Source organism: Danio aesculapii, chromosome 1 (assembly GCF_903798145.1).
Source record: "Danio aesculapii chromosome 1, fDanAes4.1, whole genome shotgun sequence".
Taxonomy (NCBI): domain Eukaryota; kingdom Metazoa; phylum Chordata; class Actinopteri; order Cypriniformes; family Danionidae; genus Danio; species Danio aesculapii.
This window is the reverse complement of record NC_079435.1, coordinates 41881476-41908526: the sequence shown is the minus strand read 5'-3', so window position 1 is coordinate 41908526 and position 27051 is coordinate 41881476. Positions and strand designations below refer to the sequence as shown.

Genomic DNA, 27051 nt, shown 5'->3' with positions numbered 1-27051 from the left:
AGCATTGACAAACACCGTCAAAAACAAAGACTGAATTCATGTGACGAACAGATTAAATGGATTTCCAACATTTGTAACGTTTATCTTTATGCATACCGTCTCCAGTGTGTTCCGTGCCTCTTACTAAATTTCATATAAACCTCTCAGCCTATCATCCAAGCATACATGTCCTTTACCACGTTTCTGCGCACGCGCATCCATCCTAATGCGCGCGATCCTTGACAGGCACCAGCGGCGCGTTCCCGACAGTAGAGAGGGCGCGCCCGTAGACGTTGCTGCTCAGGCTTCAAGATGGCGGAAGCCCTGACAACTCAAGAGGCGGTAAGATACCCAAATATTTTCTCCAAGCTCTTCTTAAATTCCACAGCGTGTTTCCCGAGTCGCCCCCAGCTGTTTTCCAGCATGTTTAAGATAAAATGCTAGATAACATGCTGTGTGGTTTATTTATTAACAAGGGTGTGAATGAGAAACGCGGCCCTGTGGCTGTTTTTAAGGGAGCTGAGGTAAATGCTAGCCATGTTAGCGAGCGAGCGACGCTCAGCGTAGTAACGCATATATAACCGTTTATGACATTTATAATGACCAGATATGAATGTCGATATATTGGGAGCTGTTATATAACATTGTATAATGATTCTTATACGTGTTTGACTTAACACCAACTGTCCAACAGTAAAGTAACATTAACGTTAGGTTGCCATTGGCATATAACGTTAACGTGAAGGCGACTCGCCCGCGCTCAGTCTAGTATGTTCACAGTCCTATTCCAGCGTTGAGTGCGTTATGGATACAGCGTAACTCAAAGTCTGCATCGCTGTACTGTCATGTATGATGATATATGCCTCTGCAAAGTCGCTGTCGGTAAAACCCAAAGCGAACCCGGTGTCTGATGTGCTCCAGTGCTGGAAAATGTGAAACGATTCTCACTTCTGTCTCGCCGTGTGAACACTCATATCTAATGCTGGAGGTGCCATTTGTTCTGACTCGTTGAGGAAACGGTGTTACACGAGCGTCTGTCTGGACGATCGCTGTCTTTTTTAGAGCTGTCAAATCACAATCCTGCTTCTGCACACGCATGTGATTGAGTGCCAATGTGGAAGTAGAAGTGATTTGTTTTGCGTTAATGAAGATTGTTTAGTTTTACTTTTGGAAACCATTTGGAAAACCCCCGTAACGTTATGTCTGGGCATTGTGTGAAAGTGGACTGGTGCATTTATTAGTGCATTAGTTAGTGGTCAGCCAGTGTTTGGATTCAGTGGCTGTTTTATAGTAACCTAGAGATTGGGGTTGTTAATATAGCCACCGTGTGATTAAAAGCTAAAAGGTTTATGAGAAATATGAAAAGTTTGGCGTTAGTAAGGAAGTTGGTTAACATTAAGATTGTAAAATGTAGTTTAATACAATGATTTTGTGTTTTAATATATTATAAAATATATTATATGCTGGCAGATGAATACACATGGTCATTTAGAAATCGTTAGGGCTGCACAATTTTGGAAAAATCTAACATTGCGATATTTTATTTTTCTGTGATGCATATTGCGATATTGAGTATACTTTCACCAGATGAAAATAAATGGCTCTATTTGGAAATAATTCATAATTTTAGATTGATTGGGATGATTCTGTAGTTTAGTGCATCTGCACGAAAGAAAATAAACCAAAGCACTAGCATTGACAAATACAGTGGAGCAAAGATGCAAATGAAATGCAAAGAATTGTATGGTTTTCTGGGAGCCTAGAAGGCAAAATAACAATAAACAAATGTAAAATATCACTGTATAGCCTACAATTAATCTTTCTTAAAGTGAAAAGCATTTTAATTTCTTGCATAATTGTTTTAAACTGGCTTGAAATGCTCACAGACCTTAAAAACAAATGCAAATGATAAACCTGTTGGTTAACTTTAGTAAAAGTTTGCAGTGAATTCCCAAATCACGCTTGATTTTAACTGTGGAAAATCCCAACTCAACATTGCAGCTCCTGTGATGTGACTATTGTGGACGATTTTCATGCTGAAACGATATATTGTGCAGCGCTACATTCTAATATGTTGATTATGATCGATGTTTACATTCCCTCTGAATCCGAATACAAGTTTTTATGAGTGTTAGTATCAGCATGCTAGTTAGCTTAGAGTTATTTGTAAGCCAATGTGCTCCAAAACTGACAGAATTCCAGTGGTGTGAAGTAATTAATTACAAATACTCAAATTACTGTAATTGAGTAGTGTTTCTCCGGAATTGTAATTTACAAAGTAGTTTTAAAAATGTGTACTTTCACTTGAGTACATTTTAAGTGCTGTATCTGTACTTTTACTCCATTTTCCTTCAACCTGTATACACTATTATTTTTCTTATCTATGGCGATTGGCTAGTAGAGAAGTACAATTAAAGTACCAGAAGTAGAAAAATCAGCTCTGTAATTGCCATCCAATCAAATCGCACATAGAAAATCACATTACACAGAACAACCTCAAGACACAAACTCCTTACACACAATGACCGAGAGACTGTTTAGACTTCATGTCACTGATGAAAAGATGGTGGATGTTTACTGTATGATGACTGAAATCACCAAATGATCTTAAACAATCACTAAATGCGCTACAGAATTTTACATTTACACATGCACATGCACAAATTGACACATCAACCTTTCACAGCATAATATTTGCTACTTACTTCTCTTGAGTACTTTTAAAAGTGCTACTTTTTACTTCTACTTTGAATAATACTTACAAATACTTTTACTTGCACTACATTTTTGGGTAGGTAATGGTACTTTTACTTGAGTATGATTTTTCAGTACTCTTTCCACCACTGCAGAATTTACATTTAGAAGATATAAGCCAGGGATGTCAAACTCAATTCCTGGAGGGCCGCAGCCCTACACAGTTTAGTTCCAACTCTAATTAAACACAGCTGATCAAACTAATTAAGTCTTTCAGTTTTGTTTGAAACCTATACAGGTAAGTGTGTTGAAGCAGGACTGGAACTAAACTGTGCAGGGCTGCGGCCCTCCAGAAATTGAGTTTGACAAATAAGCTCTCAACTTAGTTTCGCTTTTCATTCATTCATTTATTTATTTTTTTTGGCTTAGTCTCTTTATTTATCTGGGGTCGACACAGTGGAATGAACCGCCAGCTGTGAGGGAAACCGTAGCACCCGGAGGAAAGCCACACGGTCACTGGGAGATAATGCAGATTCCACACAGAAATGCCAACTGACCCAGCCGAGGCTTGAACCAGTGACCTTCTTACTGTCAGAGGATTGTGTTACCCACTGCGCCACCGTGATGCCCTAGTTTCGCTTTTGCGATCCGATTTCTCAACGATTTTTTAACTGACACAAATTGAATGATTAATTGAAAAGTGATTAAAAAAAGCAATTCTTTTAAATCTGTTGTTTGTAACAATGTTTTTTGTTAAAATGTCTGTATTGCTGCCCATGATAAAGTTATTGTACCCATGCTAAATAAAAGTTCATTCACACCAAGAGCAATAACTATAAAGATAACAGTATCTTTATATATTGTAAAGTTCTAATGATAGTTATGTTTTTATCTATAACAACACAATAAATTAAGTTAATTATAAGTGGAAGCTGCAGATTTGTTGTCTGCTAATTGAAATACTCGATGCTAAATCAGGATGGCACGGCGTGGCTGTTCAGACTGACACCAAGTCATGATGTTAATTTTTGTTTCTTTTAAGGACAGCAGCAAAAATCAACAATTATTTGAACCGTACAAGCTAAAAAGTAACAGTTATTTTGATATCTTTTTTATCCACAAAGTGTGCAGCTTTTGTCACTGCAATGTGTCTCAATGGGCTTTTTTAATTACTAAATAAAATATACTTTTATACCTGACTTTTACTTAAGTATACTTCTTTTTCCTAAGGGTGTATTTACCGACTTACCAAGATCTGTCTTGTACAGCCAGAGAGAGTATTGCTGCTCTGACAGCCAAGTTGGGTCAAAGCTAGGGATGCTCCGATCAGGATTTTTGCAGCCAATACAGAGTACCGATTCCTTGTCATGGTGATCGGCTGATACTGAGCACCGATTCTAATGCTTCAAGCTTTATAATGCATTTGAGCACATTTTCCCTCAAAGTTTAAACCTTAAGGGAAGATCTTGCCTTACCTAAGAGAATAAAGTATGGATGCTGCATATACGTAATTTCTTAATCACGTCTCTTATATAACCATTTAGGTGAATGTGTCATGGCCAGAAGCAGCTTTACAGAAAATAATTCATCCATTCATTTCACTCTGGCTTATTCCCTTATTTATCAGAATTGATTACTTTTTAGCTATGGGCAATGCAAGTTTTAGCAAAACGTGGCTTGAAAAAACTGAATATAGGGCTTGGCTAAGGCCAGTTGCTAACAACACAATTGAAGCTTACTGTTTATTATGCAAGAAAGCGATTAAACCGGGAATGTTAGGTGTACGGGCGCTGTAGTCGCATGCAAAAAGTGAGAAACATCTATCTGTCATGAAGGGTCTCCAGCAAACAGAATCAGCCAATTCTGCCAAGTATCTGCTAGCTCCTCACTGCCTAGGTAAGGCCCACACTGCAGCTCTGCAAACCCTGCAAGCGATCTCCGTGTCGTGTTTGGATCAGAGCCAACACTATAAGTGTAGGCAAACTGTTCGAGACGATGTTTCCAGACTCTGACATCGCTAAATCATTTTGGTGCGGGAAAGATGAAACCGCTTGCGTTAATCAAGAGAAACCTTATTTCGAAATTGATGGGACCGTTCGTGCTGATGTTTGACGATAGTCTGAATCGCACCTCCAAAATGAAAAAGTTGGGCGTGCACGTACCTTTTTGGGAAAGCCTTTTTTTCTGTAGTTCAATTATGCATCTTACCTGTCTTCAGCATTGTTCAATTTGAATACCTTTATTTTTGCCACTAATTTGATGATTTGTTTTGGATTTTAAAATCCATAATAAAATGAATCGCTATTAATGTTATTAACGGTGCGATGTCTTATGCCTAAATTATTTTGAAATCCTCATACAGTAACATGCCTCTAAATCACATGCAATTGATACATTGTAATCCAGACTCAACATTGCATTCGCTTGCGATTTGACTATTGTGAATGATCACATTACGATAACGATGCTGAAACGATCATTTGTGAAGCCCCACATAAAACACAAAATTTAATTCCAAGTCATGTGTGTTTTTTATAAGGCTATTGATTGAATTTGGAGTTTACAAGTTACAGGAGAAAGCCATCCGTTAGCATCCTCATTTATCTTAGTGTATTTTGCCAGAATAAACAGGGACTTTTCAGTTGCTCTCAGTAGAAAAGGATGCTGCTCACAGCCAGATGGTGTTATGCTATGCAGGCAAACTGGCCAAGCCAGCATGTTATTTGATAATCCCAAAAATCAACTGATTTATCAATGAGGTTGATGCATTGTCAGTCACTATTCATAACAGCCAGACTCAATCAATACTACATGCAAAAAAAATTGAAAGTGGTATGTTAGTGTAACTGAAACTGAACATGCCTTTTCTGTTTGGATACATTAAACGAAAAGAGTGTAATTTATGTTTGTGTATGTGTTTGCCAGGCAGTGGAGGAGTTCCTGGCTGAGCTGAGGTGTCGGGAACAGTCTCAAAATGCAGATCTCATCAGTCAGATGACAGCGGTTAAGTTCCTCATGGCAAGAAAGTTTGATGTCTCTAGAGCCATAGATCTTTTTCAAGCTTACAAGGTACAGTAAACTATAATGAGATGTGTGTGATCATCTGTATTATGTGTGAGAGAAAGAGCCTTCACATTCTAATGCTTATGTGTGCCTGTCTGCAGAATACCAGAATAAAGGAAGGCATCTACAATATTAACCCCAATGAGGAGCCATTAAGGAGCGAGTTACTCAGTGGGAAATTCACAGTTCTGGTAAGTACGGTTTCACATCTACATAATGTGTGGATGTGTGAACTTTACTCATGAACAGATCAGATTTATGCATGCTGTTACCAGTTTGCTGTTGCTTCCCTGCTTGGAGGAACATTTTAGTTGGACAGACAGGGGATAACATGACCTGTGTTTATTTTGGTCAGATCTGCTTTATCAGATATTAAAAGCTATATCATGTGAGATTTTTAAAATAAAATGAGTGAGTGTGAATACTTTGCATGTTTTCAATGTTATATTATAACCATGTTATTTCTGGATCTGCCAGTTGATGAATAAAAATGGAGCAATTCTCTGAAATTTTACATGAACTATTTAGAGGAGCATTTAATATGCATATTGACCCCATGGAGCAAATGGAATTTAATTAAACTCCTTTCATTTTTAAGTAATGCTGTTCAAAAACAGTATTTATGAAACCTGCGTTTTTCCAGCAAAACATCCATTTCAGATCACATTAATATTGCTTGCATAAAAGTTAGCTAATTTCTAAAAACTGCAGTTTTTAGAGATTATTTATATTTGAACAGACTAAATATTTTGAGGGTTAAAGTACAAAGACATTTTAAATGTTTAAAATAAATGCTGTTTTTTTACTTTCTCTTTGTCAAATAATAGACAAATAATCACATTTCATTTTTTACAAAATAGCTGAAAATGTGGCTTTGTCATTGGAGGAATAAATTGACTCCGTGAAATTAGACCCAATGTTGTTGAAAAATTAATAAATTTTCCAACCAGTGGGAGCAGATTGTTTTTAACCATCTGTAGAATCAATCATACCAGGATGAAACACAAGTTTTCCAATATTGGAGAAGATCCCCCACACTTTCTCTTTAGCCCTTTTCACACAGCGATACCGGTAAATATTTGGAAAATTACCGGAACGACTTTACCGGTAAGTTTAAAAAAGTGCTGTTCACACAGGCAAGGGCGTTCCAGAATTTTTCCGTAAAAGAGCAATTATACATTCATTCCCAAATACCGGTAAATTTTGACTTAACCAGAAATGACCTCTAAACAGCCGTGCTTGTATTTGTAAACATAGAAGGGGTCGGGCTTTTGTTGATGGTTTCACTTTTATTTAAAGCTTTAGCAATTATGCAGCTGCTTTATCCCAGAGACATCTAAAGGCAGAACCGAAGCTAAATGTTTACACATTTGACTACATAAAAAATTCTGTGGATGGATAAGTATTGTGAATGGCTTTGATGAAAATGTATGGAGGAACACTTTTGCATGTCGAGATGTACGTAATATGGGTGTGTGCTGGCTTTCACCGGCTGCTTCACGCGCACACGCGTCAAGCAACTGAAGCAAAGATTGAAGGTTAACAAACCACGGTTTATTATAAGCGTTTTGTCGATCATCTTTTTACACAGCTGGCATTAAGAAGGAACATAGAAACGTTGTCTGACTACCATCTAGCAGCTAAATGTATCTGGAAAAATATTCAAAGGCTTTTATTTTCATAAACAGCATGGATGTGAATGTGTCTGAATGTTCTGATTGGCTGGCGTAGACGTCTCATGTCAGCGGGTTCTAATCATGAACATGCTCTTTCAAGTAATTTTCCTTCTGGGTTCACACAGCATTCCGGCAAATTACCAGTAATGTTACAATTTCTCTTTGCAGAAAATTGCTGAAACAAATTTACCGGTATTTTCACAAAGGTCCTGTTTACACATGATCCCATTCCGGAAAATTGGCGTAATGTGAGAAAAAGGGGTTTTTGAAATCAATTTAACTATGAAGCATATTCTATTAAATTGTGTCGACCTTAATTCTGTGAGGAATTTATTTTATTTAGTTCACTTTTTTTAAAGCAGTTTAATACAGTCAAAATACAGGTCCTATTTAAATTTTAAAATTGCTTCAACATTGCATTTTTCTAGAAATTTTGATCATATGAATAATACTGTCTTACTAAGTAGGCATGGGACAATAATATTTTTCAAGGTATACAGCGGTTTGAAAAAGTCAAGGTTTTATAACCGCCAAAATTTTCTGCTATACCGTTCCTAAAGTATATGTAAATTATTTATTTTGTTATCACATTTTGTTTTATGTTTTTTTAGGACAACAGTATATCCAACAGAAAAGATATCCAAAGATTTAAATTGTAAAGAAATCTGTGTTTTTGAAACTAACTAAGACAGCAGAAATCAATGATTCAATTGAATCATCACAGAAAGCCTGAATGATTTCTCAGAATAAAAATATATTGTGTTCATAGGGGAAAAAAATTTGTTTTTTATCCAGACATTTATAAAGAGCATACATTAGAGCAGTAATCACAATACTGTGAAACCGTGATATTTTTTATCCAAAGTTATCATACCATCAGAATCTTGTACCAGCCCATGCCTATTACTAAATATGAGAGACTTCAAAGAAACAGAAAGACAGTGTTGTGCATCTCATGTGCACAGAAAAACTAAATAGTTTCAGTAAGGAAAAGAAACTTTGGCAAACTGCAACTATAACAAGAGCTTTTAATCACTTTCAGGTTATGCAGGCCAAAAAAATGCAAGTTGCGATCATTCATATTTACTGTTCCCGTAAATAAGCAAGGGAATCAAGGCCACCATCGTTGCTGAAGTGACGGCAAAGGAAATTAAATCTCTGATCTCACACCATCACACGCAGAGAGGGTCCATGATCTTTGTTTAGTCTGGATGTTACTGTTTGTTTCAGCCATTTTTCATTCAGGGTCAAGCTGTATACAGAGTTTGCTCACATGTTTGTGTAGGCAGATCCAATGTATTCATCACATCTTAAACAGTTTTCAGACCACAGAGCATCTAAGAGAACTGCATTAATGCAACTTTCCTTGTACATTTGACTGGCTAAAACCGTTTTTCTACTTGTTTGTATGTGTTTGCATGAGTATGTTTTTAAATGTTGTCCAAGCATTATTATAGTTCTTTTTTTTTCCCCCACTTGTGTGTGTATAGCCTGGTCGTGATGCGAAAGGTGCAGCTTTGGCTCTTTTTACAGCACGTCTCCATCAGCCAGACCGCACTACCCATAAAGCTGTTCTTCAGGCCATTATATATCAGCTGGATAAGGCTATTGAGAGGTAAAAAAAAAGACCACATCCATTAAACTGATGAAATGTAATGTGTTTAACGACTTTGCATTTTTATCTCAAACATTTTTCTTCCCCCAGTGTTCAGACTCAGAGAGACGGGCTCATTTTCATCTATGACATGACTAACTCCACATATGCCAACTTTGACTATGAGCTTTGCGTCAAGATTTTGAATCTGCTTAAAGTAAGTGTTATGCTGTCAAGACCATCTGTCTGTTTCATAGTCCCGTCATCTGGCGTAAACCGAACTCAGTGGGCTTTTGGATTTGATCTTTCGATATACGGGAAGCTTTTCATCTGTCATCTGTATTTACTGTTACACTCGTTATTTAGGTTTTGGAAACATGACGTCAAAAAAACGAAAGATTAGTTGGTTCCCTTGAGATTTTCTTATGGGATATAATGGATTTTGTTTTCGATTAATGAGATATACAGGGTAGATGGAAAGCAATTAGACGATACTTTTTTGTGTGTGTAACTTACATTGTAGAGCACAAAATCACTCTTTCTGAAAATCTATTATTTAAACAAGGATGTTTCTAATGAGTTCTTACGTAAACTGCACACACAACCATAATATGCTTAAATTGTACAACAAAGCATTCAAGTATTACCCACATATGTTTACCACGAAACATTTTACTCATGAATTGAAAATCCCATTATAAAGACCCATAGGAAAATCATTGGTGAGTTAGTCTTCCTCATTTTGACGTCAAGGCTACAGCAGTCTATTTGTGGAGAACTAGAGCTTTAATCATAATTGCATATCTGGGAAATGTTGTCAACATATCACAGAATTGTACATATTGTTTTGATTATACAGTGTGTTTTTAAATTAAAAGTTTCCTTAAAATTAACTAAGATTCTTTGATTAATGCAAATTATAAAAGAACAGCATTCATTTCAAATTGGTAGTCATTGAATAATTGAATGGCAAATAAAATGTTTAATTTCCTTAAACTGTACTGACCAGAAAAGTAGTGCAAATGTAATAAGATTTATACTATTAGGGATGCACTGATGCCATTTTTCTGGAATTGATCCGATCTTGATACCAAAATTCTAAGTATTGATCGATACAGATCCGATCCTAATACTGTGCCGTTTTTATTTTTGCTTGTTTTTTGTTTTCTAAGTATAATACTGTTTCTGTAGCTCTGGTGCTAAACTCAAATAATATATCTTCTTTAGTAAAAATAACAGACCTATAGGCATACTATACATGACAGACAATACAATCTAACTAAAAACATGATGCTTGATGTAAACTAGGCTACATTATTTGAGCATTCGTTATGACATTGTATCATAATGTTATGACATCTGTTGTGGTCCAGCTTATGTTTCCTTTTTTAATATTAAAATTTTTCTTTGAAATCTGCAATAGGCTACCACTATTGACACTAATCGTTGGTAAAATAATCTGATATTTTCCTGCAGGTTTGACGCAGACTAAACTGTTTTACAGTTTAGGACAGTTTTAGGACAGTTTTACTTAATAATTCCTCCCCAAATCTTGTCATGAGTGATATGGAGAAAGTTCAAAACAAGGTCCGCTTATAAGCGCCAAAGCACAAATTGGTCTGTTAAATAAAATGTTGATGTAAATAAAATCACAGTGAAATATTCACAGTTTCAGAGTATCCTATATTAGGCTAAATAATTTTTCTGTTAATGACAATCCATATTGCACACGTCAGTTTCACTTTTATTAACTTAATCAACTATTGTTGACCACAATGAGCCAGGCTTTACAAACTTTTCGCAGCACTTAAAAGTATTCCCCTCGGAAAAATAAACTCAGTTGGAAGAATGAGAGAACAGAAACTCATTGTGAGAAAAATCTTACAGAACAGCGCACATTGCGTCTGCGTAGCCGGTGCGTGAATGAACTGCTTGATGCATCACTGAGACATCGCGCAGCCCTACGGTATCTACTAATTATTTAAACTAACAGGAACAAATAGTCTTGGAGAGTTTTTCCTGTTGTCATAAATGCCACACACAGTTTGAATTGTGAATGAATGGAGAATGATTGACAGGCGCATCAGTGGGAAGCGCTGAAGTAAACATGAATTTAACCACATGAATATTCATCTGTACTTCACATTATAATGTAGAATGGCTTCCTTCAAAACATTTGGAATATATTAGGCCTACTAAAAAACTTTCTAGTGCCTTATAATAGGCTACCGTCATGGCTTAGTTGGCTTATAAACACTGAATAAAGCGCACGCGCAAGATCGGATTTGGATTGGTACAAGCTGGCCCATACCTGATCCAGCAAAAATATACGGTATCAAACCGATATTCAATCCAAGTATCAGGATTGGTGCATCCCTTTATACTATATAAGATTAGTGAACTGAACTAGTCTTCAGTAGATTTTTATTTTTTTGCATTTTTATTCTGTATTTGGTGAAGCAAGGGATATAATGACCAGAGAAAATTCTTGAAAAAATGTTATTATTCAGGTGCTTTTATCTATGGAAACTGAACTTTTGATGGATAATTTTGAGAGTGCAACATGAAAAGAAGTATCTTTGCTTTGTCCAGAAATGGTGAAAAGTATGTGGACATACGTTTTAATGAACAGATTTCTATATTAGCTCCACCCATAACAGGTGCATAAAATCAAACCAGAGAAAGTCATATGGCCTCCTTAGACAAACATTTTTAGTAGAAAGAGACAAACCCTTTCAGTATTACAATGCTGTTGTTCACAAAGCGAGATCCATAAAGAGATTATTTACTGAGTGAAAGAACTTGACCTAAACCCCACTGTACACCTTTGGGATGAATTGGAACGCAGACTGTGTGCCAGAACCCATCAATCATCTTCACTGATGGTGTACAGAACAAATGTAAGCAAATCCCTGGCATCTATTGGCCTCCCTAGAATAGTGGAAAGAAATAAATACTTTTATTCAACAAGAGCATATTAAAGTAATCAAAAAACATTAATAATTTCAAAACAATTTTGTTGCTGAATTTCCTATTCATCAATTACTCTGAAAAAAATTATGTATCACTGTTAGCAACAGTTAAGCAGCACAACTGTTTACAAATTTCAATAATAATTTAAGGAATATATTGTACTAATAATAATAATAATATTGGTTTCCTTAATATAAAATTAGCGTTTTACAAACATTTTTTTTAAGGATTTGACACCAAAGACAGCAATAAGCAGAGGATAACTGATCCTGTAATGAAAAAAAAAATCTTGCTGACCACAAACTTTCCAAACAGTGCATGTTCTTGATTTCTCAGAGGTTTAGTTTAATTTGTGGGTCTGTAAATGGCACTGCCACAGTCCTTTGTGTGTTGTGTTTACTGTGTGTTTTTTGTGATTTAGGGGGCTTTCCCTGCTCGTCTGAAATGCGTCTTCATCGTGTCATCTCCGTTGTGGTTCAGAGCACCGTTCGCGGTACTCCGTCTGTTTGTGAGAGAGAAACTGAGAGAGAGGGTATGTCTAGAGTTCTGGATAAGTAACACTATATGCAAACATTACTTTTTTAAGCCCCTCTCAGAAAATTTTATGTACGTCTTAACCCTTTCTTTCCAAAAGCCAACAGAAAGAGTGGATTTGCTTCTTCCATTCTGAATACTGTATTTAACAGTGTGAATTAAACTCTTCAGTCCTCTTTAGTGTTTTTATTGGAAGCTCCTGTCACCAACAACAGCAATTCCTTGATAATAAACATGATAATAGGGCAATTAAAATGCATTGAATCATGGCTTATTTGTGTTGTTTGTGTGATTTATTTATTTGCATATTTTTTTGTATGTCTGTGTCTGCAGGTGTGCACTGTAAAAGCCCATGAACTGGTCAATCACATCCCGGTCAACTCCCTTCCAGAACATTTGGGTGGCTCATCACAGTATAGCCACATTGCCTGGATCCAATCATGCGTAAACTCCAGCCCCAATCACCCCAATAACTCTGCATACGTCACTGGGGATTGCTTGGGAAGTCTGCTTCACTCCTACTCCATGGAGCACGACCAGAACACCTCCGCTGACCCCTTAACTGCCAAAACGTCAGGGGCCACCTTCCTGGGGGACGGCCTGAACTCAAACTGCCCCATTTTGGATGAAAACAATGCCAACGTGCCGAACCACAGAACGACAGGCCATGCGCATTGGAACGGCTCTGCACTGCCAAGTTCAGAGTCGAACGCCAATGTCTTAAATGGGCGTGGCCGTCAACCACCCCCACAATCGGACACGCCCCCAGATACGCCAATTCACCAAAAAAACACAGCAGGAGGTGGGACTTTGGGTGTGAGAGGAGCATGTTTGGATGCCAGTCGGCAGGATGGCAATGGTGCTGAGGAGAGTCAACAGGATGTGGAGTTACTAGAAGACGAAATGGGTGAAGGAGATGGAGTTCCACCCCTTCCACTGAAATCAAGGCCGCCACCCCTGAATCACAGCCCCACCCCAGATATGAGCTGGTTACCGGGATCGCTGACGGAAACAGCCATGTTGTCAGTTCATGTCGCTGAGCCTGGAGGAATGAGTGTGCAGGATCTGGTACAGCACGTCAAGCGCAAAAAGAAGAAGGGCATTTATCAGGAGTACGAGGAGATCCGCAAAGAGCCTCCTGCTGGAACCTTTGATTATTCAAAGTAAGTGACATTTGGGTTTAGGAAAGAGCTGTAAAAATGTTGTTTATACACAAAGAAGTGTTTGTTTATATAAATTAGGACTGCACAATATATCTTTTCAGCATGGATATCGCAATGTATGTGTCTGTAGTAGTCACATAGCAGGATATGCATTGTTGAGTTGGGATTATAGCATTATATGATCAGCACAACAGTTGATATTTGTTCAGTCTATGCAAAGTATAATCATCACATAGTGAAACTTTATCATTTGCTTGTGTTTTAAAGGCAGTTCCAAGCATTCAGGCACAAAAAAAGTTACTTTAATGAAGAATAATTTTGCTGAATTAATACAATGAAGACTATACAGTGTTATTTGACATTTTATAATTCAAATTCTGTACCTGAATACTCTTTGACTCTAATAATAATAATAATTATAATAATTATAATAATAATAATAATAATAATTGTTTCCTCAGTATAAAATTAGCATTTTACAAACATTTCTCAAGGATTTGACTACAATAAGCAGAAGATAACTAAAACTAATAAAAAAAATGTTACTGATTATTTTTACTTGCAATTTGTTTATTATTTTTTTTATACATGATTCATGCCCTTCAAATTCACCCCGATCAGTCTAAATGAATGATTCTGTTGAAATTGTATTCATATCACAATATATATATATATATATATATATATATATATATATATATATATATAGCAGAAAAACTAAATGTTGCAATGTCAGAGTTTTTCAGTATTGTGCAGCCCTAATATAAATGTGTTTATTCTGACAGGAAAGCATCTAACCAGATAAAGAATCGCTACAGTGATGTGCTTTGCCTTGACCAATCACGTGTTCGCCTCTGTCCGCTCAATGATGAGGATGATGAGGTCAGAGTAGTGCCCTTTTCCCTTGATCTTCTTCATGGTTGTCATTTTAGTGTATTGTTGAACTTTATTATTTACATACTGTTGTAGTATTAATGTTTTGAATTGGATATTTTTTTTTTGTTTTAATAATATTTAATATAAATTAAAAAGACAATCACACTCAGTGTTTCTATTGAAAGTATCATAACAATTAAAAAAAATTAATTAAATTAAACTTTAAAATAAAAAAGTAATATATTATTCTACTTTCAGTTTTTTTACAACACATAAAATAAAAAACATTAAGTGTTCTTGCTAGAGGAAAAGTAATATGTGAGGGGAAAAGAGGGGCAAGGTGGCATGTATTTTTGCTTTGTGTTTTAAGCTTTTTTTTTCTTTTAGGCAAAATTCGATAATTCCATATTTGAAAGAAATATTTATCCTGACAAAAATTCAGTGAATCCAAAATTTGTTTAATTTTCTTTTTTATTTAAGCTTCTTTTAACTTAAACTACTTTAAAAAAAGTGACATCTCTGGTTTATTGATTGTTTTCGTTATCTATTTGATTTCAGACATCTGACTATATCAATGCAAGTTTCATGGATGGTTACAAGTGGAGTAATGCTTACATAGCTACTCAGGGTAAGGCTTTTGATTTACAGAAGTCTGTGTAGGCAAAGGTTCATTGGACAGATTTCAGTGAATGTATATTAATGTTTTTGTTTTAGGGCCTTTGCCAAAAACATTTGGAGACTTTTGGCGAATGGTGTGGGAGCAAATGGTTTTAATCATTGTCATGACTACAAGGTTAGTTTCATAAAAATAAAGTTGTGCTCTTTTTTTTTTTTTTTTCTTTTTTCTTTTTTTTTTATCTGAAAAGGGATGTTTTAATGATAGCAAAACTGTATTTTGGACATAATTATATAGGGATGCAACTAAAAACAATAAAACCATTAAAATGTTTTAATGTTTTAAAATTTCAGCTCATCAAATAGTCATGGAGTATTGTCATTCTCATAAATATTAAGTACCAAAACTGTTTTTGATATTGAGAAATGTTTTTTTGAGCTGCAAAATCAGCGTTAGAGTCTCTTCTGAAGGATTATGTGACATTGAAGAATGGAGTAGCGATTGTGAAAATTCAAGCTTTGCCATCTTGGAATTAAAACATAAAATTATTTTTTGTAGAAAACTATTTTATCATGACAAATAATCATTTTAATAATATGAACTGAACTCAGAATGCCTGTTTATTCGGATATATATGTTATAGTAATTGAGTTTAATAAAGAAAAATAGTGCAATAACCTTTTTTATCTTATCTGTTTATCTTAGAGTTGTAGAGCGAGGCAGAGTGAAATGCGGGCAGTACTGGCCATTAGAGACTGGCCGCACTGAGGATTATGGGTACTTTTTGGTGAGAAATGTCCATATTGAGATGTTTCAGGACTTTAAGCTATCACACCTGGAGCTCTTCAACACTCAGGTCAGTTTCTTAGTCTAAGCTTTTATTTTTTCTTGTCTTTCTGTTATATTATCTTATCTACAGAACTTCTAAAATGGATTGTCCTATGATTTTTAGCATAATAGAAAGAGTTGACTCTTTAAAGAGATTATTTTTTTGTTGGTTATTCATTGGAGATGAACAGGCAGGAAAAGCAGCTAATGCCAAGTTCAGACTGCATGATTTTCAAAGTAGACGCATCACAGATGTTTTCACACTGCATGACTATCTGATGTAGCATTTCGTCGCTGCTATTTACACTGCAAGTTGAATCAGCAACAGGGTGTTTTACACTGCATGACTTTACAATGGGAAGAATTGACAACAACTTTGTCTCGGTCCGTAAAACTATGTCTCAGAACCAAACACACACGAGAGAAATGACATGAAAACAATGCAATGTCACATAGTATATCTTGTGTTATTAACTACATAATGAGAAAGAAGTCTTTAGTGGAGTAGAAAATTGACTTTTTTGCTCACCTGGCCTTTGAAGCGAATTAACAATTTCTCCTCTTTTTTTTGACCCAGTTGTGGTATTGCTCAGATGACATGTCAAACAGACAAGGGTTCTGCTGAATTTCCAGTAGTTTTTCCTCCATTTCTTGGGTCCTAATAAACTGTAAAGAAGCCCTTTTAACTTCTCCCTCAACCTCCTGCTGGCCTGCAGATACCCACACTAGTGGATGCTGCTCTTGTTTGCTGTAGGCGATCGCAGATGTTATTTTCAATCAGAACACATTTCACACGGCATGATTTGTATCACCAAAGGGTCCAGATATTTAGCATGCCAAATATCTGATGGGTGTCGGCGACTCATTGACGATTCTCTGAGATTGCGTCTTTGATCGTTCACACTGTGCGATTGTTGCTCTAGTGAATGAGCACCGATTTGCCTGTGATTTCAGGCATTCATCTGCGATTTCTCAATACCTGTCGGCGAGTCAAAATTGGGGCTTAAATCACGCAGTCTGAACTCAGCATAAGGAAGCCCTACAATTCCGATCAAAACTGCTTTGAATCTGTACATTGAGGAATGGGATAAATGCATAAACAACAACTTAAATTGTAAATGAAGGAAATAATCACCATTTTGAAAATAGACATGACCAGGTTGTACATACAAAATGTGGAATTGGCCACTCAAGACTTACACACTCATATTTATTGAAACCTATTTGTAATTTGTGTAAGAATATTTTGACGATAAAACATTTTAATAGAATGTATATCTTTAAAAACATTTGTTTATTCAGGAAATATTTTAAGGAAATGTTTAAAAAGGAGGAATTTTAGAATGTTTATCATTGATCCGACTGAAAGATCTTAAATGCCTTTTGTTATCAGTGTTGTTATTTGTATGTTTTTTGTACAATGCATGATTATTAAGTAACATTTATGATTGTAAATTAAAGATTGAATACTTGATACAAGTGTTGCCATAAATATAGCAGATGCTGCTGATGCGTAATTAAAACATGAATAAATCTAGATATCTTATAGATCTTATCTATTGATCTATTTTTTTATTCATCCAGCAAGAGCAGTACACGTGTATCGGGTAGTTAAAGGGGCAGCTTACATTAATAAACATGAAAAAAACTTGATTGGGTTGCTTCCAGGCAACTCTTCTGGGTTTGTTTTGACTCTGATATCAACCTTCACAGACTGAAGAGTGAAAATAAACCAGAGATTTACAAGTAAAAACAAAAACTGGTCTAATCACCTCAAATCATTGCTTGTTTGAAGGTGATTATTGTAGCAAAACTTTTGAAACTATACCACAAGTTGGTTTTACAATAGTGTATTTAGGCCAGGGCTGTGAAACTCTGTCCTTGAGGGCCAGTGTCCTAATGAGTTTTACTCCAACCCTAATCAAACACATCTGAACCAGCTAAGCTCTTATTAAATATACTAGAAACTTCCTGGCAGGTGTGTTGAAGCAAGTTGTAGCTAAAGTCAGCAGGACACCGGCACTACAGGACCGAGTTTGGAAAGCCCTGACCTAGGCCTTTAGTGCACAATAATGTTGTTGAAATGTAAATGACAGGCTTTTCTGTTTTCAGACAGGGGAATGTAGGGAAGTGTCTCATTATCTCTACATGAGCTGGCCAGATTTTGGTGTTCCGAAGTCAGCATCGGCCATGTTGGATTTCCGGGCACAAGTAAAACATAGACAGGAGTCCTCATTACGAACACTGTATCCAGATTGGACGGGACCCCCAGGAGGCCCCCCAGTGGTGGTGCACTGCAGTGCAGGCATCGGCCGAACAGGTGATGCTCTATCTAAATGAATAGTTCACCCAAAAATGAAAATGACCTAATAGTCTACACAGTTTCAAGCCATGCTAAGTATATATTCCTTTTTGTTTCAGATGAACACAATTCAGAGTTATATTGAGCACTAGAGTTGCCATTTTTGTAATGTCAGAATGAGTGATGAGTTTTTAAAGCTTTGAAAAGCACATTGATCCATAATAGAAGTAATTTATAACACTCCAGTGAGTTAATGAGTGCATTGGGTGGGTTTTTTGTAAGAGAAAATACATATTTAAAAACTCTTCTAGAAGATGTTGACATAAAAGTTCGCTAATACATTTTATTATTATAATGAATATGATATTGTTATCATGGGCTCTTTATAATGCTGTGAATAATTATTTATCTAATCTTTTGTATTGTCTTTTACGAATATTTAAATTGTTGTATTTGCCGTGGTGTTCATAACAGCACATAATGCTTGGCGACTTCATATTTATTCAGAAACAGAACTACAATCAGGCCTAAGATATTGATTAAAATCGATAGGCCTATTTTTCGTTAAGACTTTCCAATAAGGCTGTTTTTGTTAACAACAGTTATTCAAGCTAAATTGATGAGGAAAACTACTTGAACAGTACTTGTATTACTCTTAATTGAATTTTTTTTTATAACTTAATAGTAGAAGTTATATTGGTTTAATTTAATTGCACTAGTAACCAATGAAGTTCAGTTGTAATTTGTATTAAATGAACATATTCGTCTAACTTTTGTGTAATGGACCCTTTTCACAACACTGTTAAAACATGTGTAACAGTCATCGGTATCTTAAATCCTTGTTTTTATAATATTCAGATTTTTGAAATAACCGATAATAATTTATATGCATTTATGTATGTATTATATGATTGCATCAAATTACAAAAACAAATGACCGCTTATGCAAGGTGTTTCTAATGCAACGTCTATGGGGCTGAGAGTAAATTTGACATTTTTCTCTATTCTGGTTGTCGTTATCACTCACACAATTTTGTTTTCTTTTCTGAAAGTCTTGATAACACCATCGTGGCGTTTTTATTTTATTATTTCAGCAAACAGAATTGTAAAAAAAATATTTGTTGTGCTCTCCCATTCACTGTGCTCTTTAGTTTGAAGATAAGTTTACCAACTATGATGACCTCTGCTGCTGAGAAACCCGGAAATCGAGCTTTTTCCTCACGGATTTACTAATCACTACTCACAGTTGATTTACTTATTCATTTACTAATGAAAGCATGTTACCTATTGGTCTAAATCACTTCACAGCTTAATTTGTTCTGAATAAACATGTTTGTTTTGAGCATGGGGCTGTGCGATATTTCAAATAAAATTATCACGACATCATGTTTCGTATCATTCGGTATCGATAATTATTGAATATTGTTTACCAACACATTTAGGAATATTAGGATTTTTTTATTTAACTACTTAATTTAATTTAATTTTATTTAAACTATTTAATCTCTTTATAATAAAATAAACATAAGTGTTAAAGAGACTCTTAAACTTGATAAATAAAATGTTACAAAGTGTGTGCAATGGTAAAGTGTAAGTACTGAACAATCAAAGCAAACATTAAGGTAGATCAACATATGTAAGGGTAAAATAATAATGATACAGTAAACCTCAAACTCTGTAAACAAAACATTATGATAATCAAATCTGAGCTTTCAAGTAAAGGAACCAACCATCATTATTCAAACACATACTGCAACATTACAAATTGCGAAGGTGAATGACTATATTACCCCCTATGCTATACTCTTTCAGATGGGGAGCTAGTGGCTGGGATGCACAAGAAAAAAAAACAAAAAGCCACTCTGGGGACCATCCCTACATTTTTTTATATACAATCTCCTCACTGCTGCTATACAGCAATCATTTTCACATGTGTCGTTATCCTGACCTAAAGTGAACAGCGTGAGTGCGTGGTTTTCTTGACCATTTACAATGGGCTTTGCTTTCGCGCTCCTCTGCGTCTCTCATAACTATGCAACCGTCAAGCGTTTTTTCAGAGGATGACAAACGGTCATCCATTGCTGCAGCTTCAACACAAGTTTATGGAGAAAATTAACAAGCGCTGCAGTGTTTGGGTGCGCTGTGTTTGTCTGAGGTAATTAGTCTGCCGTTATTACTGAAATGTGTATCTTCCATACAAACTGTGAAGCAGATTGGTTAGTTCTGTTTGCGTGAATCGCGGTGCGTTTGCGGCATTCGGAAAAGTCCAGATGTTTTGAACTAGGTGCGCCTGGGAAATGCACGCGCATCACTTGTGCGCTGCTTGCACAACACGTGCACGTCGCTCTTATTTGCATGTCCGGCAAGTTGTGCGCCTCCATTGGAAATGACAAACTTGCACCCTAAGCTTATTAGCATTGCTTCCAAGGTGCACATGCTCAGCAGCCACATTGTAATAAAACTATAGCACTTCATAACAAATCTTTTTTTTTTTTTATTGTATTGACAATGGTGTTTGGTCCATAAATATCGATACCCATTTTATCGCCCAGCCCTTTTTGAACATTTTCTGTACAATGAAGCAATACAAAGTTCTTTTTGTTTTCATACCTGCAGTGTTTATTGTGATGAATGAAATCATGTGCCTAGTTAGAATGAAGATGTGAAAGTATTGTTTTATCTGAACTACAGTGTGTTATTCGGGCTTCTTTTTTGTTCTCCAACAGGCACGTTTTGTACTTTAGACATTTGTCTCTCTCGTCTGGAGGACATCGGGACAGTGGACATTAAGCAGACAGTGCGTCGCATGCGGACACAGCGTGCCTTCAGCATCCAAACATGGGACCAGTACTATTTCTGTTATAAAGCGGTGATCGAGTACGGCCAACAGAGCGGCTTGCTGCAGCCAGTGGAGTGGTCTGACACAGAGCTGGAAACCGACAGCGAGTGAATCAGGAATAACAGGACTCAAGCGGCACAGAAGGAAAACAAGCCGTCTTTTTCCCCTCTCCAGGCTACAGGTAGACTCCACCTTCACCTTTTTTCTCCAGAGGAACATGCGGAGATACTGAAAGAGGAGCGGAGGATGCTTTTATCCTGCCACTTTTAAAGCCCTTCTTTTCACTCTGATCTGAACCAGATCCGAGACTGAGGCTTTGTGTACGAGTTGTAGCATTTTATTTTTGTTTTGTTTGTTTGTTTTACTTTTGATATATATATATATATATATATATATAATACTGACTTGCACATGTGGGTTGACAAACTTGAAAAATCCAGTTTATCGTATTATCTGCTCTCTTTATTTTTATTATTATTATTCTCAACGTGTTGTCAATTTAATATCACTCGACTAGAGGGTTAAATTCACACTTTTTATCAAAAGTGTAAGAACGTGAAACTTGAATATACTTTTTTCAAAAAAAATCTTCGTCTCGCATCAAAATAGCAATTCTCTTCATGTCTGAACCGGTTTCAACAGTTTTTGTGTTGCGTTAAAACTAATCTTCAAGCCAAAGGTATGGTGTCGAATGCTTGGATGTATCTGTTATGATCGTCGTGACTTAAACCCTTGTATATCTTGTAACATACATTTATATATTGTGCATAACAACCTTTGAAAAGCCTTGTTTTAATATAATACTCTCTCTTCGAAAATGTGTATCTATATATAAATATATATATAAAGAATATATGTAAAGTTTTATGTCGGGTTAAAACCATATAAAAAGAAGGAGAGGAGGAACACGACTATGCCATATACGGTATATCATGTTGATTGTTGTGGTCCTGCAGATTTGATTTTCATTTAACCATGACTCATGATTATCCAGCCTTAATGCAGGGCGTCTCTCACTCAGAGCATCTCCGCTATGAGATTCTCTCAGAATTCTGGCCCTTAACCTTCAATCACTGCCTTGCTCCCTCTCAAGTATGAACTTTGACTTGTTTTTTTAATCCTTCCACTATGAGCCCCAAGTTGAAGTATCTTGACCCTCACGGACACTGCTTCTGTTACCATGATTCCCTTCAGTGTCTGTACTGATGTGAAGTGTTGGAGTCATTTGTTACAAGTGAACTGGGTCTTCAGCTGTGTAAAGCTCCGGGGCTGAAACGCCTCGGTTTTTGTGCCTTCAAGTTTTCCGTAGCTCAACGAGTAGAACAATTTGTTTCACACACACATATAGGGAATTTAATTTAATCTCAGGGGTATACTTGGTGTTTTCCTGCTCTCAAAACATGAACAGAAAAGAAGCAAAAACCTATAGACGTGTTATTTTAGAGTTTATACAGCATCCTGTATTCTTTTACTGTTTTTATTTATGCCTTTTCAGCAGTATTGAAATTTGAATGTTGGTACGACAAAATGAACAGACATGATGTTTTTTTTTTCAATGGATAAGCTAAAGAAATCAAACCGCAAGACAGAAGACTTCTTGGTTTTCGTTTTGTTTCTCATTAAGTTCAGTTCAATGTGGAATTGTTACTCAGCGTTGTGTTTTGGGAGATCTGTTATTTTTCCAGATGCCTGTAGCAAAACCTTTTTCATACTTTGAACTGTTAAAAGGGCCAAGACTTAAACACACACACGTGACCGAACAGCACGGCTGCCACTAACAGTTTTTAACTCTTTGCCAATCAGAAGACAGAAAGACGTTTTAATGTAAGAAAACCAAAAAGGAAAAAAAAATAGGAAATGAACTTGAATGTTATGATTATGATTAGAAGAAAATCACATTGTTTTTATTTTGGAGAACTACGGAATGCTTTCTCCTGGAATATCAATGCTTGTATGATGATGATGATGGTAGTGAATGTGTAAACGTCCCACTCATCTAATGTTTACTGATTTCTCCAGTGCAGGTGTGTTTTATACGGCTGATTCCTGCTTGAATGAAACGAAGTGGGACACACTTGGCTGTGATTGATTAAAGCAGTCGGGAATGCAATGTGAGTGTTTTTATTTGTTCTTTTGGTGCCCAAAAATCTTGTGATCGAGTAATAGCCTTTTTTTTTTTACTTCCCACATCTGCACTAGTGTTGTAGTAAACCTGAATATTATTCTGAAACTGAGCATGTGTTTGTGTGTTAAATGAGATGATGAGGACTGAAGTGAAATAATGACTGTTGAAATATACAACCATTGCTTTTTCAGAAAGGAGTGATTTATTTCAGAATTGGATACAATTTGGGGTGTTTTGAGCCAAACAGCACACTACTTTTTGGTTTTGAGTGCTTGTATAGGTATTCACAGAAAACTAAGAACTCTATTTTAGATTTGAACTAGATTTGTCATGACAGCAAGTTAATTATTAAGTTATTCGGGAAAGTGGAACATTCGTAACATTGTTTCCGTGGTTGATTTAAAAGCAACTCCATTGCTATGAAGTTGATATGCTTAAAATGGATAAACCGGTCAGTACGTATTGTTTTTTCTTAGAAATAATGGAAATCTATAAATGCGTGTGTGTACATCAGGGGTTAGCATGGACGGAGGGGATACGTCCCCACCAACCATTGAAATGTCCTCACCAATAATTTAATTCACTTTGTCAGAAAAACTAAAGCCTGTGATTCATCTTGTATTAAAACTGAAATATAAGAAGCCTCACGGTGGCGCACAAACACCTCACAGCAAGAAGGTCGCTGGTTCGAGCCCTGGCTGGATCAGTTGACATTTCTGTGTGGAGTTTGCATGGTCTCCATTTGTTTCCTCCGGGTGCTCTGGTGTCCCCCAGTCCAAAGACATGCATGAATAAGAATCCTTTTCTGAATCCTTTTTGCAGTTATTCCCCTCATTTCTATTCAATTACGAGGTATAAATATTGCATTTTAGTGACATTTTATGAAATAATTTTTGCTGGATTCGATCAGATGGTTATTATAACAATATTTCTGTCAAATTGCTTTCCATATTAATTTAAGTATTTATTTCAAGTGTGCATTTAAACAGTAAGTTTTATATTACTACTATATTTTATATTACAAACTGGCCAGCACATTCAACTTTCCTCAGTCCGAATTTGGCCATTTGAATAATAAGAAAAATTCAAACATCATAATAATAATTTTGGACTTTCGAACCACCTAAACCTCCCTTAGCTTCAGGCGTGACTACTACTATAACATTTAATATTGGGCAGTTGTCAATTTCTGCAAATAAAAGCTGTAAATTATCATATTTTTATTTTGAATTCTAAAGACAAGTTAATAGTACACTTAAAATAAAAGCAATGAACATTTTACTCAAAGCATGCTCCTGTTAATGACAAATTTACAGACAACTATTAATAACTTTGAAGTGGTCTCAGATTTGTTTTCCAGAACTGGGTTTTACTGGTAGCTTCTAAAGCGATTATACAAATCATAGACGCAGTGTTGTTAACATGAATATCAATTCGCACACAGTATTTATTCCAAATGTACAGAAACATTAAACCTAATTTTAATCCTTTTTAAGTGTCGGTCAATTGCTGAATTGACATTAGGGGGCGCTAAAAGCTTTTATTGAGGCAATGAGAATAAAGGATATCCTAGTGTACTAGTGTAAAAAGGAATAGCCTTACCTTAAAGTACCTTAATTTTTTGGTAATTATAAATTGTTTAACCACGTAGAGCCTTGTCTGAAAAACAAAAATCAACATTTCATTTATACTTAAGCAAAATATTTAATAATTTGTTTTTGTTAAGTGTCTAAAAAGGCCCGAATAGCAGTTTTATATCTTACAAGCTATGAAATAAAACTTGGTGATATATTGTATCCAAAATGAAGCTTACAACGTAATAAAGGGATGTTGTATGCTAGTTTAAAATAAAAAGATGTCGTACAAAATGTACATAATAATTTATGTATAGGCCTACAGTAGGCTAACTTTTCCCTCATCAGTTGTAATAATATACAGCTGCAGTCATTGACGACGCGCGAAATTCAGATGGAGGGCAGGAAGTGACTCTACTACATAGAATCGCTCTCAGAAAATCTAAATGTTTTATGTTGTTTATAATTGTTTAAATCCACCGAAATAAGACAAGCCGAACAATGTTTAAAGAACTCCAAAAGTTTTTCCCCACAAAAGGGAAACTTGCCGAAAAAAAGCGGCATGTAGACCAAAGACTGCAAAATTTAGATATTTTTGAAAACCGTTGGAATGCCAAATGCTCAATGTGCATGCTTACATTAGTCAATTTGTTCATATGGGTTCCTTTGGTGGATATGTTTGGTACTATATATATATATATATATATATATATATATATATATATATATATATATTTATATATATATATATATTTATATATTTATATATATATATATATTTATATATTTATATATATATATATATTTATATATTTATATATATATATATATATTTATATTTATATATATATATATATTTATATATTTATATATATATATATATATTTATATTTATATATATATATATTTATATTTATATATATATATATATATATTTATATTTATATATATATATATATTTATATTTATATTTATATATATATATATATATATAGTACCAAACATATCCATATATATATAGTAGGCATGTGAGTGTGTTTGTCAATCTATTTTAAATGCTTAAGCACCTACAACGAGATTGACTGATTGTCATTCTCAGCCAGTGACGTCTGTTCTAAACATTCCATCTGCATTCACATAGCTCAACAGTTCCCTTAGTTTCAGCAGTTTTCTCCTTGTTGCTGTTTGTACATACTTGACCAAGGTGAGTTCAATACTAAAGTTAAGAAGTCCGCTTCACTTGGCCCCTCTATGGTGCAGTTCTTCGCGGTTTGCATTCGTAAACGCAACATCTCGAAGAATATTACCAGTTTATTCCTCGTAATGTACGGACTGGCGCCCGGTTACCTCGTGCATGCTTTAACAGGGTGCTTACACGGGGCTCTGAGGACCCTCATGAAAACACGGGAGGTCAGTAGCACCTGCTGCCACAGTTATGGTGGGTGGGAGCATATATATGCTTTATTATATATATATAATAAAAAGTAATAGTTTTAATAACTAATTTATAACAACTAGGCATGGGTTGGTATAAGATTCTGAGGGTATGGGGATAAAAATGTTTCACGGTATTGTGATCACTGCTCTAAAATATGCTCTTATTAAATGTATGTCTACCCCCCCATTGTACACAATATATTTTATTTTAAGAAACATTTAAAATATTTTGGAATAGTAAACATGTCAGGCTAAATAATTTAAATAAATTACAGACTTTTGCTCCTATCATTAGTTTGAAAAACAGATTTATTTCAACTTGACAAGGCATCTTTGGATATTTTTCTTCTCTTTGGATATAAATAAGCCACTGCACAGTTCAGGTCTACAGCATGCTTTTGTGTTGGTGCGTTATTAAATGTTTTTCTGATGTTTGCTGAATCCTGGGCTAACCAGATGCTTTACATGTGGAGTAGAGTTGTAAATTTCCACAACATCCCCTGATCAATCGTCATTTAAATTAACGATTGTTAACCTTAATAATGTGTCTGCTTTATGACGTGTAAATGACACTAAAACGCTATAAAAATCAGAACAATTACAATATTTTAGTATTCTTGCATACTGTGCTTGGCCAATATAAACTAAATCACTCAGTGAAGTTTAAAATTTTAAACTAATTTCGAGAGGAGCATGTGCTCATGATTGACCCAGCTGGTCCACATTGGCTAATCATGATCCTCCAATCAAAGGATTCCAAGTCACTATATATATATCC

General features: G+C 35.5%; 1 protein-coding gene across 1 annotated transcript; it reads left to right on the top strand.

The window, feature by feature from the left end:
• Positions 1-264: 264 nt before the first annotated feature.
• ptpn9b (protein tyrosine phosphatase non-receptor type 9b) lies at positions 265-23367 on the top strand. Its single transcript, XM_056460695.1, has 13 exons — positions 265-321; positions 5599-5742; positions 5838-5927; positions 8903-9027; positions 9118-9223; positions 12401-12511; positions 12847-13676; positions 14462-14558; positions 15111-15180; positions 15267-15345; positions 15874-16024; positions 18109-18316; positions 21025-23367. Exons 1-13 carry the CDS (start codon positions 292-294, stop codon positions 21246-21248), a joined length of 2265 nt encoding a protein of 754 aa, XP_056316670.1. The 5' UTR covers positions 265-291; the 3' UTR covers positions 21249-23367.
• The last annotated feature ends 3684 nt before the right edge of the window (positions 23368-27051 follow it).